The sequence below is a fragment of the Schistocerca americana genome, chromosome 2 (assembly GCF_021461395.2).
Source record: "Schistocerca americana isolate TAMUIC-IGC-003095 chromosome 2, iqSchAmer2.1, whole genome shotgun sequence".
Lineage (NCBI taxonomy): Eukaryota > Metazoa > Arthropoda > Insecta > Orthoptera > Acrididae > Schistocerca > Schistocerca americana.
The window spans coordinates 599,854,417-599,873,456 of NC_060120.1; the positions used below are offsets into that span (position 1 = coordinate 599,854,417).

At 41.3% G+C, this 19,040-nt stretch overlaps 1 protein-coding gene across 1 annotated transcript in view; it reads left to right on the top strand.

Moving 5' to 3' along the window:
- Positions 1 to 19,040, top strand: part of LOC124594230 (odorant receptor 43a-like) — a 69,205-nt gene that overhangs the window by 12,542 nt on the left and 37,623 nt on the right. The window contains exon 2 of the mRNA XM_047132596.1: positions 671 to 770. Within this exon, the coding sequence (XP_046988552.1) occupies positions 671 to 770 (100 nt within the window). The remainder of the gene's footprint in view (positions 1 to 670; positions 771 to 19,040) is intronic.

The following is a 19,040-nucleotide window of genomic DNA, read 5'->3' on the forward strand; positions in this document are numbered from 1 at the left end:
GGTCTGGAGTCTCCAAAGTGTTGTTGGCATGTTGGGTGCACTCAGCCCTTGTGAGGCCTATTGAGGAGCTACTTGACTGAGAAGTTGCGGCTCCGGTAACGAAATCTGACCACATGCCGCTCCATATCCACATCCAGTGACTGCTATCGACTAAGGATGACAGGGCGGTCGGTAGGTACCGTTAGGTCTTCCGAGGCCTATTCGGACGGAGTTTGTTAAGTGTAAGATGCAATTTCAGTAGGAAGGGCCAACACTGTACCATCAAACTAGTGTAACATGATGTCGCGAATGAGAACATTTACCGTAAAGGTGGAGGCTAGCTGTGCAGCGAGCCTTTGACAACATTAAAACTTCAGTGATATTTCTATGTTCTGTAATAGGCGCAACTGCAGTACGACTGCCACGCGGTGTATCCCGCGGTCTCAAGCGCCTTGCCACGGTTCGCGCGGCTCCTCCAGTCGGAGGTTCGAGTTCTCCCTCGGGCATGGGTGTGTGTGTGTGTGTGTGTGTGTGTGTGTGTGTGTGTGTGTGTGTGTGTTGTCCTTAGCGGAATTTAGTTTAAGTTAGGTTAAGTAGTTTGTAAGCCTAGGGGCCGATGACCTCAGCAGTTTGGTCCCATAGGAACTTGCCACAAAATCTAAATGCAGTGCGACTATATTGACTGTTGCAGGTTTGTCAGCTTCCTGGATTCTGTTATGAATCCAGTTGTTATGACACAGTTCACTTCTGGCGTCATGGTTGCAGGAGTAACGCTCTTCCAAGCAACATACGTAAGTTAATGCCCTACTATTAAGTGAACGTTTCTACTAGTTTCGTTGTCAGAAGACGTTGTACTATTGGTCACTAAGGTTGTTAAATTGTTGATGATAGCTATCTGATATACGACTAGTGTAATTTAGGAATTATATTTGATTTTTTAAGTAAAAAGTACTCCAGTTATACAAAATTATTTCCAAAATGGTTATCGATTAAATCCCACCCCTCGAAACCGCTTTAAGCTGTGTACAGTTTATTATAGACTCTGACGGATTCAAGAAGCTTGAAAGTAAATTTTAATTTCACTCCTATGTTATGTAGAGAGCCTACGAAAAATTATAAAATTTACATTCTCACTCGTTCAATGTACAATATATGCAAAGTAATTTACAAAGATATTATGTATAATTTCTAGATAGCAATTATTCACCATCTCCTAACAGAATGTTATAAACAAAATGAAAAATTTGCTATTGTACAGTGTGTTACAGGTAAAACGCTCAACTCACAAATTTCCTGAAGCGTTTAAGATACCGTAAATCTTCTTTCACCCGTATAAACTGAGAAAAACACTCACAAAGCCACGTACAAAATCTTTTCGTAGCTATTATAATTAAGAAAACACTTACATAAATTTAAATTTTTCAGGCGGAAGTTATGTGTGACGCTTCTACCCAAAATGCGATTAATGGTTTCCGAGAAACTACAATGTTTAAAAATTAGTATTTATATGCTTTGTGCATGAAATCGATAGCTGCCTTACACAGAAAGATCGCGTCAGTGCGATGGGGTGCTCCAACTTGATGCAGCTAAATAGAGTCTGCTTACAAAAGCGCATTCGTGAAGAAAATCTTAATTTAAAACTGAAACTAACGACATTTGGTTGCATGAGTTTGGACAGGAGCACCAACTAGAAGGTGAAGGACGTGGCGTCTGAGGCACATTCACCAGTTAACCGCGATAACAATTCTGCTGTGCCACAGTTTTGAAAGAAAGTTGCACATAAAACAGAATGGACTCGTAAATCGCGGATCTGAGATAAAAACAACGTTACATAATAACTTCAAGTCATGACAAACATACTTAAGCCGCAAATTACATCCGCAACAGCAAGGAAAATCACAAATAATGTGATCATAAACACTTCCTTGAAATTACATTTATATCACAAGGTGTTCGAATTTCCCACCGCCTGATACAAGTTTGCAGTCACTATTGCGAAGAGTTCTAGACAGAGATGAGAGCTTCTTATGATATTAATGAATGTGCTCCAACAATACGATTTTTTGCACTTTTTTACCAGTTGAGGTTTCTTTAACGAAGCAAGAAATAAACACGTTGTCTCCAATACTCCCACACCGAATGTTCACACTCCGTTGCCTCCGATGTTGCGGATTCTCAAGGAAAAATAAAGCAAACACTACGTGATTAAAAGTATCCGTACACCCCCAGAAACATACGTTTTTCATAATAGGTGCATTGTGCTGCCACCTACTGCCAGTTACTCCCCATCTGCGTCCTCAGTAGTCATTAGAATGGGGCGCTCCGCGAAACTCATGGACCGAACGTGGTCAGGTGATTGGGTGACCCTTGTGTCATACGTGTGTACGTGAGATTTCCAAACTCCGAACATCCCTTTGTCCAATGTTTCCGATGTGATAGTGAAGTGCAAACGCGAAGGGAGAAGTACAGTACAAAAGCGTACAGGCCGACCTCGTCTGTTGACTGACAGAAACCACCGACAGTTGAAGAGGGTCGTAATGTGTAATAGGCGGACATCTATCAAGATCAACACACAGGGATTCCAAAATGCATCAGGATACATTGAAAGTACTATGACAGTTAGGCGGAATGTGAGAAAACCTGGATTTCATGGTCGAGCGGCTGCTCATAAGGCACACATCACGCCGGTAAATGCCAAACGACGCCTCGCTTGGTGTAAGGAGTGTAAACATTGAACTATTGAACAGTGGGAAAACGTTGTGTGGAGTGACGAATCACGGACAGAATGTGGCGATCCGATGGTAGGGTGTGGGTGTGGCGAATGCCCGCTGAACGTCATCTGCCAGCGTCTGTAGTGACAACATAAAATCCGGAGGCGGTGGTGTTTTGGTGTGGTCGTGTTTTTCATGCAGGGGGCTTGCACTCCTTGTTGTTTTGCGTGGCAATATCACAGCACAAGCCTACATTGATGTTTTAAGCACCTTCTCGCTTCCCACTGTTGAAGAGCAATTCGGGGGTGGCGATTGCACCTTTCAACACGATCAAGCATCTGTTCATAATGCACGGCCTGTGGTGGAGTGGTTACACGACGATAACATCCCTGTAATGGACTGGCCTGAATCCTATAGAAGACCTTTGGGATATTTTGAAACTCCGATTTCGTGTCAGGCCTCACCGTCCGACATCGATAACTCTCCTCAATGCAGCACTCCACGAAGAATGGGCTGCCACTCCCCAAGAAACCTTCCAACAGCTGATTGAACGTATGCCTGCGGGAGTGGAAGCTGTCATCAAGGCTAAGGATGGGCCAACACCACAATGAATTCCGGCATACCCATGGAGGGCGCCACGAACTTAAAGGTCATTTTCAGCCAGGTGTCCGGACACTTTTGATCACATAGTCTATTTCCTACATTCAACTTTCCATGATTTGTAAAAGTAGCTTCTATGAAGAAAGAATATATTGTTCTGATCTCGCATTATAGCACAGAGTCTGTGTCGCCTGGCCACCAAGAGCTGTTCTATAGCGATTTGATTAAGGAATCCAGTTATATGGCACCTTCCGTGTATTGTGATTTTAAGACTATGACGTGTGGGGATTGAAGATGGCATCAATGTAATGACGAAACTTGTAGCATATAAGAAGTTCATAAAATAAATTTCTACAACACATAGGGCTGTTGGTAAATTATTGCATCCAGAAACTCACGAATCACTTTGGTGTTGTGGTTGTTGTTGTGGTCTTCAGTCCTGAGACTGGTTTGATGCAGCTCTCCATGCTACTCTATCCTGTGCAAGCTTCTTCATCTCCGAGTATCTACTGCAACCTACATCCTTCTAAATCTGCTTAGTGTATTCATCTCTTGGTCTCCCTCTACAATTTTTACCCTCCACACTGCCGTCCAATACTAAATTGGTGATCCCTTGATGCCTCAGAACATGTCCTGCCAACCGATCTCTTCTTCTAGTCAACTTGTCCCCCAAACTCGTCTTCTCCCTAATCCTATACAATACCTCCTCATTAGTTATGTGATCCACCCATCTAATCTTCAACATTCTTCTGTAGCACCACATTTCGAAAGCTTCTATTCTCTTCTTGTCCAAACTATTTATCGTCCATGTTTCACTTTCATACATGGCTACTCCATACAAATAGTTTCAGAAACGACTTTCTGACACTTAGATCTATACTCGATGTTAACAAATTTCTCTTCTTCAGAAGCGCTTTCCTTGCCATTGCCAGTCTACATTTTATATCCTCTCTACTTAGACCATCATCACTTATTTAGCTTCCCAAATAGCAAAACTCCTTTACTACTTTAAGTGTCTCATTTCCTAATCTAATTCCCTCAGCATCACCCGACTTAATTCGACTACATTCCATTATCCTCGTTTTGCTTTTGTTGGTGTTCATCATATATCCTCGTTTAAAGACATTGTCTATTCCGTTCAACTGCTCTTCCAAGAACTTTGATGTCTCTGATAGAATTACAATGTCATCGGCGAACCCCAAAGTTTTTATTTTTTCTCCGTGGATTTTAATACCTACTCCGAACTTTTCTTTTGTTTCCTTCACTGCTTGCTCAATATACAGATTGAATAACATCGGGGAGAGGTTACAATCCTGTCTCACTCCCTTCCCAACCACTGCTTCCCTTTCATGTCGCTCGACTCTTATAACTGCCATCTGGTTTCTGTACAAATTGTAAATAGCTTTTCGCTCCCTGTGTTTTACCCCTGCCACCTTCAGAATATGAAACAGAGTATTCCAGTCATCACTGTTGAAGGCTTTCTCTAGTCTGCAAATGATAGAAATGTAGGTTTGTCTTTCCTTAATCTATTGTCTAAGATAAGTCGTAGGGTCAGTATTGCCTCACGTGATTCAACATTTCTACGGAATCCAAACTGATCTTCCCCGATGTCGGCTTCTACCAGTTTTTCCATTCATCTGTAAAGAATTCGCGTTAGTATATTGCAGCCGTGGCTTATTAAACTGATAGTTTGGTAAATTTTCACATCTGTCAACACCTGTTTTCTTTGGGATTGGAATTATTATATTCTTCTTGAAGTCTGAGGGTATTTCTCATGTCTCATGTATCTTGGTCACCAGATAGTAAGAGTTTTGTCAGGACAGGCTCCCCCAAGGCTGTCAGTAGTTCTAATGGAATGTTGTCTACTCCCGGGGCCTTGTTTCGACTCAGGTCTTTCAGTGCTCTGTCATACTCTTCACGCAGTACCATATCTCCCATATCATTTTCATCCACATCCTCTTCCATTTTCATAATATTGTCCTCAAGTACATCGCCCTTGTATAAACCCTCTATATACTCCTTCCACCTTTCAGATTTCTCTTCTTTGCTTAGAGCTGGGTTTCCATCTGAGCTCCTGATATTCATACAAGTGGTTCTCTTTTCTTCAAAGGTCTCTCTAATTTTCCTGTAGGGAGTGTCTACCTTTCCCGTAGTGAGATAGGCCTCTATATCCTTACATTTCTCCTCTAGCCATCCCTGCTTAGCTATTTTGCACTTCCTGTCGATCTCATTTTTGAGGCGTTTGTATTCCTTTTTGCCTGCTTCATTTACTGCATTTTTATAATTTCTCCTTTCATCAATTAAATTCAATATTTCTTCTGTTACCCAAGGATTTCTACAAGCCCTCGTTTTTTTACCTACTTGATCCTCTGCAGCCTTCACTACTTCATCCCTCAAAGCTACCCATTCTTCTTCTACTGTATTTCTTTCCCCCATTCCTGTCAATTGTTGCATTAAGCTCTTCCTTAAACTCTGTACAACTTCTGGTTTAGTCAGTTTATCCAGGTCCCATCTCCTTAAATTCCCACCTTTTTGCAGTTTGTTCAGTTTTAATCTACAGTTCATAACCAATAGATGGTGGCCAGAGTCCACATCTGCCCCTGAAAATATCTTACAATTTAAAACCTGGTTCCTAAATCTCTGTCTTACCATCATGTAATCTATCTGATACCTTCTGGTATCTCCAGGCCTCTTCCATGTATATAACCTTCTTTCATGATTCTTGAACCAAGTGTTAGCTATGATTGAGTTATGCTGTGTGCAAAATTCTACCAGGTGGCGTCCTCTTTCATTTCTTACCCGCCTCCTCCCCCCCCCCCCCCGCCCCCCAGTCCATATTCATCTACTACGTTTCCTTCTCTCCCTTTTCCTACTATCGAATTCCAATCACCCATGACTATTATATTTTCGTCTCCCTTCACTGTCTGAATAATTTGTTTTATCTCATCATACATTTCATCAATCTCTTCGTCATCTGCGGAGCTAGTTAGCACTTAAACTTGTACTACTGTGGTAGGTGTGGGCTTCGTGTCTATCTTGGCCACAAGAATGCGTTCGCTGCGCTGTTTGTAGTAGCTTACCCGCATTCCTATTTTCCTATTCATTATTAAACCTACTCCTGCATTACCCCCATTTGATTTTGTATTTGTAACCCTGTATTCACCTGACCAGAAGTCTTGTTCCTCCTGCCACCGAACTTCACTGATTCCCTCCACATCTAACTTTAACCTATCCATTTCCCTTTTTAAATTTTCTAACCTACCTGACCGATTAAGGAATCTGACATTCCACGCTCCGATCCGTAGAACTTCAGTTTTCTTTCTCCTGATAACAATTTCCTCCTGAATAGTCCCCGCCCGGAGATCCGAATGGGGGATTATTTTAGCTCCGGAATATTTCACCCAACAGGTCGCCATCATCGTTTAACCATACAGTAAAGCTGCATGCCCTCGGGAAAAATTACCGCTGTAGTTTCCCCTTGCTTTCAACCGTTCGCAGTACCAGCACAGCAAGGCCGTTTTGGTTAGTGTTACAAAGCCAGATCAGTCAATGATCCAGACTGTTGCCCCTGCGACTACTGAAAAGGCTGCTGCCCCTCTTCAGGAGCCACACATTTGTCTGGCCTCTCAACAGATACCCCTCTGTTGTGGTTGTACCTAGGTACGCTGAGGTACGCAAGCCTCTCGACCAACGGCAAATTCCATGGTTCATGGTGGGGATCAGTTCGGTTGTGAAGTATTCGGTTGTGAAGTATATAACCGGAAGTTTCTAGCTTTTTCGTTTTCTCAAGCGACGCTACTATACACGTAGAAATTGTCAAATAAGAGCTACATTTCATTCACATATTATATTTGTCAAATTAGGACACGACTGCACCTACAGAGAAGTCACACAATGTTATGTAACGTTATTTCATTCGGGAAAATGGTATTTGTGTGCCTTGAATTGAGATTATCATACTTGAAGAAACATAGGACCTGTCCATTTTCCAAGGTGCTTTGGTTGTTGCGGACGGTGTACAATTGGTTCCGGTCCGCCAGCGGCACTGAAGGGCCAATCTTCCACAACGTCAGCCACTCGTCGGTCGGAGATTGTGAAAAAGAAACCAGCAGACAATAAGTCAACAAGAGGCCAAAAAGCTTTAACAGTCGATCTTTGCTATCTGATTGTGCCTTCCTTTAAACGATAGTTCAGTTACGGACTGTAACACATACACCTCACGAAGAAGCGAAACGAACTAACTAGTCCGCAGCGATTTCAGAAAGGGGTCGAACATCAGTTTCGACTTAGAGCATTTCCAAACCCGACATTGGCCATAGTAGGCTTGCTTCAGTCTGTCTAACAGCACCCAACAAACGTTCACACTTTCACCTGAATCATCTGTCTACATGGCGGAGTTACTGGCTCCAGAGAGGCTTTCTATTATGGCACACAGACATTCAAACCCGTACTGATCCCAACGACCTTATAAAGCATATTGCAGTTCAGTATTTAATAAAGAGGCAAACATGACTTAGGCACGCATTGTGAATAGATAGCTGTTCACCCTGAATGAAAGAATAGCATTCTCAATAATGAAACTGTCGATCGCCTCACCTAGAGGTGCATTACGGAAGGACAGTTACTCAACACCTCTCCATTATACTGGTCTGAAATCGGCGATTAAGGAAGCTGTTTATCACGACTGTAACTGTGAAAGGGACATATCCCATCACTATAAGGGCTGACACATGGCGACCATACAACCGAACGTCTGTTCTCAGCCACGGTTCTCCTTAGTGAAACTTAGTAGACGTCATTCGACTTCTATCATTCGCACGAGGCTGGGACGTAGGTGTTAATCCGTCCACCTAAACCAGTTAAACATTATCGCTTCTGGGCACAGCGATAGGGACAAAGTGGCAGTGGCAGATCTGAACCACATTATATGGACGTGTATCAAGCAGACTGAAAAGGAAATTGGTTGCTAGGAGCTACCCCATACATACAACTGACAAGCGTTATTTTACTGGTATGACATATGTAAGTACAATTTTCTCGGAACTAATTAAAAGTCGCCTGTATCCAGCTTTAAGCAATACGTTGCTGTGGATCTCGTCTTCACATGGAACCAGCTTGGCTCGATAACAGGGTCGTAATTTTGTGTTCGTATTTTACATCACTAACTTATATTTGTACTACTAACTTTCATCATTGTTCTATTGCGAAATTTATAATTCTCTTAAGTTGGCAGTATTTAACTACTTTTGGCTGTGTGTTACTTGTCATGTTGTGTTTTTATTTTACCTTGGGAACTTACGTTTGTAATCAGACTCTCATTACTATTCTACTGTGAAATCTGGAATTTTGTTAATCTGGTACTGTTGTAACTACTGCTAACTGTGTAGTAATTGCTGCCCAGAGGCGATATAAACAAATAAAAAACTGCCTCAGAAGTTTTATGGAGTAAAAGATGTTTATCATCTGTAATTCGATGTGCTGAAATGTTGCAGCTGCGATCAGAAGCTCCTAGACACAATATCACGCAGATATTGCACACACATTTGCACACTTCTACATGTAGTGGTAGCACAGCATTTCCCAATTCGGCTACTTGCAAAATGACAAAGACTTACTGAATTCAATGTACAGTCGATATACCGATGATACGCATCCAGTTGTATTAAACCAGTAGAAGTTGGGAAAAGTCCGAAACTAATCTAGGGGTACACAGAGAGTTCGACTTGATTTTGCGTTTATTCAATAAACTATATTATTTGTTCAAGTTAAAAGTCACTGAGGCCAAAACACGCTGCGATGAATTCGTTTAACTGACAAGTTAGTATCCAGTTTTAACGTCACGAGGAACATTAAATTTTTCCTGCACGACATAATTTCCCCTAACCCTCTCTATCATCCTCTCGTGACGCAACTCGTTCCAAATCCCTTTCCTTTGAACAAATAGTGCCGCATTGCGCTACCTTACCGAACTTTCGTCAATCGCCACACCATTGCCTGCGTTGCCCGAAACAGTTGAAAGTAATCTGGTTTTACATTAGTTGGAACTGAGCAAATAAATACGAGTGTTCAGTCCACAGAATAGTATACATCTGCGGACAATCAGGATCTTCCAACAGACGAGGCCTGTCGTCACTGTATGAGAATCAACTGTCAGACATCCTACGAATGTCATATTTCATGGTCCAATGGAGGAATTTTCTAAGGTTTTGGCGCATGCCCTACCCATCTGCAGCAGTGAGTGCTACATACAGCTTCTAATTTGACGATACAGCAAAATACAGTAGAGAGGACACAAAAATGGTCTTCTTCCATCACAAATTTCTCCTTTGGAATTCTTTGGTACCAGTGGAGCTAAGGTATTTAATGCCACGACAACATCGATTCCCTATGTTGGTAACTCCTTAACAATCATTCACGCCCATTTCCATACCATGTAGTCACTACTACCATGCATTTATTCACATTTCAAAGTGAAATCGTGTTTTGATTACTTCTGCTGCTTTCGCATTTCTTGCATACTATCTTAATGGCATAAATTCTCTCTCTCTTTCTCTCTCTCTCTACCTGTGTGTATGTGTGTGTACGTGTGTGTGTGTAATGTTCGTACAATTTCTAGTGTTTCAGTAGAGCCTTATTTCGTGTCTTTTCTGCTAAAGGCACAAACTACTAAACCATAAGCACTAGATAGACACGCAAAGTACCATTAAAATTAGCTCTTCATACAAAAGCCCATTTGCAGATGTACAAAAATTGCATTGATGGTGTAGTTTGTTGAACAAAGAGACATACATAGTTTCTGTTTAGATGTAGCATAAGATCAGGACTGTACTTCCGTTTCTTTGCAGAGTCCGAGCAACAGCACTATTTTCAAGTGTGTCACATGGCTTCCCATGCCGAGCACTCAGATTTTTCTATACTGCTGGGGCGCCCACGACATCATGGACCAAGTAAGATATCCCATACATTTCTCTATTTAAGTCTAATTCTTCATTTCTACTTCCAGCAGCCGATTTTGCGAATGTGTCCTCTTCACAGCCCCGAGTATTTATGAGGTTAAGCCACGTAGCATCGACACCGGTGAGTCATACCAAGTCTGTTCGACGTTGTGTCCTTGTGTACATGTGCTGTTGGGTGGGTTTCCATTAACCACTATCCGCAAGTAGTGGACACTGTCGTTGACATACTGAGTGCCGATTTTTTGTGTCAAATTCAGCCAGTCTCGCAGAGGCGGGCACTTAGTTGGTTAGTTAGTTACATGTTCATGTGCCTCTTTCCACGATATATTGTTCTTACTTTTTGCTATTTCCTCAGTGTTAATCTATTGTTCATAACTAATAAATTGTGGGCAGAGTCAACATCTGGCATCTGGATATGTCTTACAATTAAAAATACGGTTCCGAAATCACTGTCTTACTAGTATATAATCAATATGAAACCTTCAGGTGTCTCCAGATTTCCTCCACAAATACAACTTTCTTTCCCGATTCTTAAACCATGTCTTAGCCATGATTAAATTGTCCTCTGTGCAAATTTCTTCTAGGCTACTTTCTATTTCATTCTTTTTTCCCCCGATCAATGTTCACGTGTTATTTTTCCATCCGCTCCTTTTCCTAATATCGAATTCCTGTCCCCCATCACAATAAAATTTGCTTCCCCTTTAACTATCTGAATAAGTTCATTTTCTTATCTCGTCTTTCATTTCATCAACCTCTTCATCGTCTGCGGAGCTAGCTTTTTTATAAACTAGTACTATTTGATGGGTGTTGGCTTAATATCTATCTTGGCTACAATAACGCGTATACTATGGCTGTACTACCCCTGTTTGATTTTCTGTTTATGACCCTGTATTCCCCTTGACAGACGTTCTGTTCCTCCTGACACCGAACTCACTGACTCCCACTACATATAATTTCAACGTATCCGCTTACCTTTTTAAATTTTCTAACTTCCTCATCCGATTAAGGGATCTAACATTCCACATACCTACCCGTAGAACACCATTTTGTGTCTACTTATGACGACATGCTCCTGAGTAGTCCCCAACCGGAGACGCGAATCAAGACTATTTTACCTCCGGAAGATTTTACTAAAGAGGTTACTATCATTATTTAATCATACAATAGAGCTGCATGCACTCAGGAAATATTACGGCTTTAGTGTCTACTTGCTTCCAGCCATTCGCAGTACAAGCACAGCAAGACTTTCCTGGTTGATGATACAAGCCAGACCATTTTGTCATTGAGACAGTTGCCGGTGCAATTACTGCAAAGGCTGCTGCCCCTCTTCAGGAACCACATGTTTGTCTGGCCTCTCAATAGATACCCGTCTCTTGTGGTTGTACGTACGGTACGGCTATCTTTATCGCTGAGGCATGCAAACCATTCCATCAACGGCAAGGTCCATGGTTCGTGGTTTAGTTTCGTAATGGTTCAGAAAGAGTTACCCAGAAGAGCCTAGTTCTAATTTAGATTACGTGTCAGGCAGTTAATACCCTTGGACAAGTGATCGCAGAGTCTGATAGCAGCATTATTCCTCCTTTTTGAGCTAAAGTCAGGCAGTAGTAGCCAACCGCGACGGACGCAGCAACAGATAAATAAACCGCTTTTGTGACAAAAAAAGTTCAAATGTTTGTGAAATCTTTTGGGGCTTAACTGCTTAGGTCATCAGTACCTAAGCTTACACACTACTTAACCTAAAATATCCTAAGGACAAACACACACACCCATGCCCGAGGGAGAACTCGATCCTCCGCCGGAACCAGCCGCACAGTCCATACTTTTGTGACATTTACGAGTTGCTAACCATTTTGTTATATCATCTGTGTGCTTTAGTAGTTTAGTTTCTTGCGTTACTGTGTGTAAATTTAAAATGTAATAGCGTCAGTTCTCGTGTTTTCGTTTGCGTCAGAAAGTAAACTGGTTTTGTGACATATTACAAGTTCCTTATCAGGGGCAAATTATTTAGTTTTTATCTGAGTGCTTCGGTAGTTAGGTTCTTGAATGCGTATCACCAGAAACAGTTCGTGCGTTTTCGTCAGGGTCTACATTAGAGTTGCGCAGCACGTGCCAATAGTCCATTTATCTGCGTAGTTTAGTTTTCCACGGTCTTTGGTATGGACAGTGACTGCGATTGTTGCGTGCAAATGCGAGTCCAGTTGGTGACACTTCGCTCTCAGCTTCAGGCTGTGATGGCTTCGGTTACACAGCTTGAGGCTGCAGTGGATGGGCACCACTGTTGTGGGCCGGCCGTGAGGATCCAGCGGACGTCCAGTGCGTCAGAGTCCTCCGATCGGTCCTCACCGGTGGCCAGCCCAGTTACTGCTCGCACTGAGGCTGACCGCTCACCTGTGGTCGAGTGGGAGATCCCCCAGGGCGAAGCAGGCAGTGAAAGACTTCCCAGGCGGCCGCACGTAAGGCCTCCCCCCGGTTTGTCTGACAAACAGGTTCCAGGCGCTGTATGTGGCTGACACTGTCGCTGAGCATGATGCTGTCGCCTGTCCCGTTTCAGAGGAAACCACTCAGCCTGCAAGATCCGGGCAATCGCAGAGGGTGGGACTATTGGTAGTTGGGAGCTCCGGCGTTAGGCGCGTTATGGCGCCCCTTAGGGACTTGGCTGACAAGGAAGGTAAGAAAAACAAAGTCCAATCCGTGTGCATACCGGGTGGAGTCATTCCAGATGTGGAAAGAGTCCTCCCAGATGAAATGAAGAGCACAGGGTGCAGCCAACTGCAGGTGGTTGCTCACGTCAGTACCAATGATGTGTGTCACTTTGGATCAGAAGAGATTCTCTCTGGTTTCGAGCGGCTAACAGAAGTGGTAAAGGCTACCAATCTTGCTTGGAAGATGAAAGCAGAGCTGACCATTTGGAGCATAGTCGACAGCACCGACTGCGGACCTCTGGTACAGAGCCGAGTGGAGGGTCTGAATCAGAGGCTCAGACCGTGTAGGCTGCAGATTCTTCGACTTGCGCCAAAGGGTGGTTGGATTTCGGGTTCCGCTGAGTAGATCAGGTGTCCAAAATACGCACGAGGCGGCTACACGGGTAGGAGGAACTGTGTGGCCTGGACTGGGCGGTTTTTTAGGTTAGAGGGTCTCGGGAAAACACAAGATGGGCTTCAATCACAAAAGGTGCAGGCTGAACACAGTAAGAACATAGATACAGAAACCATTGGTATAACAGTTGTAAATTGTCGTAGCTGTGTTGGGAAAGTACCAGAGCTCCAAGTGCTAATAGAAAGCACTGATGCTCAAATCGTTATAGGCACTGAAAGCTGGCTAAAGCAGGATATAAGCTCAGCCGAAATTTTTGCGAAGAACCTAACGGTGTTCCAAAAAGATAGCCTAAACACGGTTGGCGGTGGCGTGTTTGTTGCTGTTAGAGGTACAGGGCTATTACAAATGATTGAAGCGATTTCATAAATTCACTGTAGCTCCATTCATTGACATATGGTCACGACATACTACAGATACTTAGAAAAACTCATAAAGTTTTGTTCGGCTGAAGCCGCACTTCAGTTTTCTGCCGCCAGAGCGCTCGAGAGCGCAGTGAGACAAAATGGCGACAGGAGCCGACAAAGCGTATGTCGTGCTTGAAATGCACTCACATCAGTCAGTCATAACAGTGCAACGACACTTCAGGACGAAGTTCAACAAAGATCCACCAACTGCTAACTCCATTCGGCGATGGTATGCGCAGTTTAAAGCTTCTGGATGCCTCTGTAAGGGGAAATCAACGGGTCGGCCTGCAGTGATCGAAGAAACGGTTGAACTCGTGCGGGCAAGTTTCACGCATAGTGATGTGAAAGATTCAGTGCTTAAACCTCCTCTACCAAGAAACGTGCCAGAACTGCGAGCTCGCATCAACAATGCTTTCGAACCCATTGATGGGGACATGCTGCGCGGAGTGTGGGAGGAACTTGATTATCGGCTTGATGTCTGCCGAATCACTAAAGGGGCACATATCGAACATTTGTGAATTCCTAAAAAAACTTTTTGAGTTTTTGTATGTGTGTGTAAAGCATTGTGAAAATATCTCAAATAATAAAGTTATTGTAGAGCTGTGAAATCGCTTCAACCATTTGTAATAACCCTGTAGTTTAACTTGTCGCGAAATTGAAGTAGATACTTCCTGTGAGTCAGTGTGGGCACAGGTTATTTTTGGCAACCGGAATAAAATAACAACTGGATCCTTTTACCGACCTCCCAGTTCAGATGATACAGTTGCTGAAAGGTTCAAAGAAAACTTGAGTTTGATTTCAAACAACCTGACTCATACGGTAATAGTTGGTGGTGACTTTGATTTATCCTCGATATGTTTAACTCCGTAGGTACGCATAAAATATCATCCGAAATTGTGCTAAATGCATTCTCTGAAAATTATTTCGAGCAGTTAGTTCATGAGCCCACGCGATTAGTAAACGGTTGTGAAAACATACTTGACCTCTTAATAACAAGTAACCCTGAGTTAATAACCAGCATCAAAACCGATAGAGGAGGGTTGTCGTAGCAAGACTGAATATTGTAATCCTCAAATTCTCGAACAATATGCGAAACATATACCTATTCAAAAAAGCAGGTAAAAATATGCTTGACGCCTTCCTGAGAGACAATCTCCACTCATTCCAAATTAATATTATAAGTGTAGACCAGATGTGGCTTAAATTCAAAGATATAGTATCGGCAGCAATTGAGAGGCTTGTACCAAATAAACTAACAAACGACACACAAAACGGGTTAGAACACTGTTGAACAAACAACGAAACAAACATACCAAATTTAAACAGACACTAAATATCCAAGATTGTCCATCATTTACAGACGCTCGAAATTTAGCGCGAAGATCAACGCGAGACGTCTGTAACAGTTTCCACAACTAAACTTTGTCGCGAAACCTGGCAGAAAATCCAAAGAGATTCTGGTCGTATGTGAAGAGTGTTAGCGGCAAGAAACAATCAATGCTAACTAAACTTTGTCGCGAAACCTGGCAGAAAATCCAAAGAGATTCTGGTCGTATGTGAAGAGTGTTAGCGGCAAGAAACAATCAATGCTTTCTCCGCGCGATAACAATGGAGATACTATCGAAGACAGTGCTGCCAAAGCCCTAAAGAAAATATTCCATAATTCGAATCGAGAACAGCGGCCAACATGAGCAACGTAGAAGTAAATATCCTCAGAGTAGTGAAGCAACTTAAGTCAGTTAACAAAAGCAAGTCTTCTGGTCCAGATTGTATACCAGTTAGGTTCCTTTCGGAGTGTGCTGATGCATTAGCTCCATACTTAACAATCATATACAACCGTTCGCTCGACGAAAGATCCGTAGCCAAAGAATGGAAAGTTCCACAGGTCACACCAATATTCAAGAAAGGTAGTAGGAGTAATCCACTAAATTACAGGGCCATATCTTTAACGTCTATATGCAGCAGGATTTTGGAACATATATTGTGTTCGAACATTATGAATTACCTCGAAGGAAACGGTCTATTGACACACAGTCAACATGGGTTTAGGAAACATCGCTCCTATGAATCACAACTAGCTCTTTATTCAAATGAAGTGCTGAGTGCTATTGACAAGGGATTTCAGATCGATTCCGTATTCCTGGATTTTCGAAAGGCTTTTGACGCTGTACCACACAAGCGGCTCGTAGTAAAATTGCGTCCTTCTGGAATATCGTCTCGGTTATGTGACTGAATTTGCGATTTCCTGTCAGATAGGTCACAGTTCGTAGTGATTGACGGAAAGTCATGGAGTGAAACAGAAGTGATTTCTGGCGTTCCCCAAGGTAGTGTTATGGGCCCTTTGCTGTTCCTTATCTATATAAACGGTTTGAGAGAAAATAAGAGCAGCCGTCTTCGGTTGTTTGCTGATGACGCTGTCGTTTATCGACTAATAAAGTCTCAGAAGATCAAAGCAAACAGTAAAACGATTTAGAAAAAATATCTTAATAGTGCGAAAAGTGTCTGTTTACCCTAAATAACGAAAAGTGTGACGTCATCCACATGAGTGCTAAAAGGAACTCGTTAAACTTCGGTTACACGACAAATCAGTCTAATCTAAAGGCCGTAAATATCTAGGTATTACAATTACGAAAAACTTAAATTGGAAAGGACACATAGAAAAATGTTGTGGGGAAGGCTAACCAAAGGCTGCGTTTTATTGGCAGTACACATAGAAAATGTAACAGACCTACTAAGGAGACTACCTACACTACGCTTGGCCGTCCTCTTTTAGAATACTGCTGCGCGTTGTGGGATCCTTACCAGGTAGGACTGACGGAGTACATCGAAAATGTTGAAAGAAAGGCAACTCGTTTTGTATTATCGCGATATATGGGAGAGATTGTCACAGAAATGATACAGGATTTGGGCTGGAAATCATGAAAATAATCTTCTCACGAAGCTCCAATTACCTACTTTCTCCTCCGAATGCGAAAATATTTTGTTGACACCGACCTACATTGGGCGGAACGATCACTACGATAAAATAAGAGTAATCAGAGCTCGTACGGAAAGATATAGGTGTTCATTCTCCCCGCGCGCTATACGAGATTGGAATAATAGAGAATTGTGAAAGTGGTTCGATGAACCCTCTTCCAGGGACTTGAATGTGATTTGCAGACTATCCATGTATATGTAGAAGATGATTTTGATGATCTGTGTGGTTTAAGAAGCTCGAAAAATATGTTATTTCTATAATCTAAATTACTTCAATAATCATCATAAAAATATATGCAGTCTATAATAAATGAAGTGTGACATACATTTTTCCGTATTAATTTTTGTTACGTATGATGAGAGGCAAATTTTAGCTGCACACTATTTTTTCTAACAAAATGAAGTGATTTATACGCCAAACGTCTTGGACAGTTCACAGAAAACACTGAACGGTGCTCTTTTTTTTATTGAATCCTTGTAAACTATGGCGAGTGACATATTTATAGCACTATCGGTTTAGTATCTGTTTTGAAATCAAAATTAAGAACTGCAAAATATATTATTATTACCGAGATGGAGTAGTATTTTCTAGAGTAAATTACTTTCTCAAAAAATTTTAAAAAGACTTCAGCAATGAAACAAATCAGTAATTACTAACTCTTATCATTTCTCATATAATGGGGATTAATTATTACAGATGTTAATCTATATGAAAAAGTATATCCTGATTTAATGATGAATTAAATCTCTTAGAGAGTATGATGCTTACTATATTACGCATCTATGGAACTTTATTGACAAGACTATTAGCTCTGTATCGGTTTTATTTTAGAGACAGGTTACTACTTTCTTAACTTCAGGTGATGAAGTGTGTGAGAGAATCAGATTACTAAATTTTAAGGAAGTTGCTTTCTCGATACTTTACTTTGACTTTTTTGCTGAACTTTATGATACTACAGTCTTTGCGAGAATAGCAAATGATACTTTTTAATATCTGTTACCTGTAAATCACCTTCTTCCAGACACTTAAATGTGATTTGCAGAGTGTCCATATATATGTAGATGTGAAACCTCTCCATTCAAATCAATAGGTATTTAATTTTGTTGTGCTAACTTTGTTTGCTCCTTTTCTTGTTTATAAATTTTCATTTTGTATTTGTGAGATAATATAATCTTATTAGAGATCCATGGCTCTTTGTAAGCTATTTAATGTCCTTTCTAATTAATGTGCTGGGAAAATCACTTTCAAATATCGATACATACGTATTTGAAATACGTTAAACTTGGCATCGATCTTTTGTTGCCAGCAAGTGTTACAGATGTCTTCCTTCTTCAATTACTTCATATGCTCCTTACTAGAATCGTTAAATTTTTCTAACCGGTTACCAGAGTGATTTCTCAGTTCTGCGACAATGTCCCATTTATTCTAATTACCTGCACTTCATAATCTGAGAGTCGATAAATAATTGCATACATATTTATTTGCTTGAGTTAAATTTTTTCTATAACAAAGTTATCAATATGTGTTGTACTGTCTTGATCCAAATATATTAGGAAATTAATATAATTGTATGATGAAATATTGTTTCTTGTTATACATCCTCTCAGAATCCGTCGAGACACTGTCCTGAAAACACACACCATTATTTATTTATCGTTGTCTAACATGTAACATAATGGAGACACGTTGGTGGTTTCATGGTTGTTACAATTTAAGCAGCAAGACGAATGTCAAATACACCGGCATATAGAGGAACTGGATCGAATAAACTATGTTGGAATCTACGTATCAAGGGCAACAAGCACTGCATATCATAAATTTTAAGTCCCAAGGTTCTGTCTCCACATCGGCGAACTCCACGAGGCAATGTAACACACAGACAATTGCGGCAAGAGATACGCAATTATTTTTTGTAGTACGATGGCTGCTAAAGTTTTTATTACTTTTACCTTCGCATGAAATGTGGTTTTGATCAATATGGGATAAAGTTGATTCAACAATCCTCTATCTCTTACTGTTAAGGATTTATGTATTTAAATACAAACCTAATGCATGGATTTTTGTCGTAGCATACCCAAGCTCTGTTTAATTCATTACCATGACATTTATGCGTTCTGATTAAAACATATGGGGGCTTCACACGTTTTCAAATTCTCAAGGTCTGTGATAATTTACAGTTCCTAAAATATAATCATTTATCTTTTGTCTTGTACCTTATCTGTGGATAATGATCAACCATATCATATGCGACAGTCTTAGCTTTGCAGTGTTCACAAGTCTTACTGTAATGTAGATCTTTGTGAACAAATAAAAATAC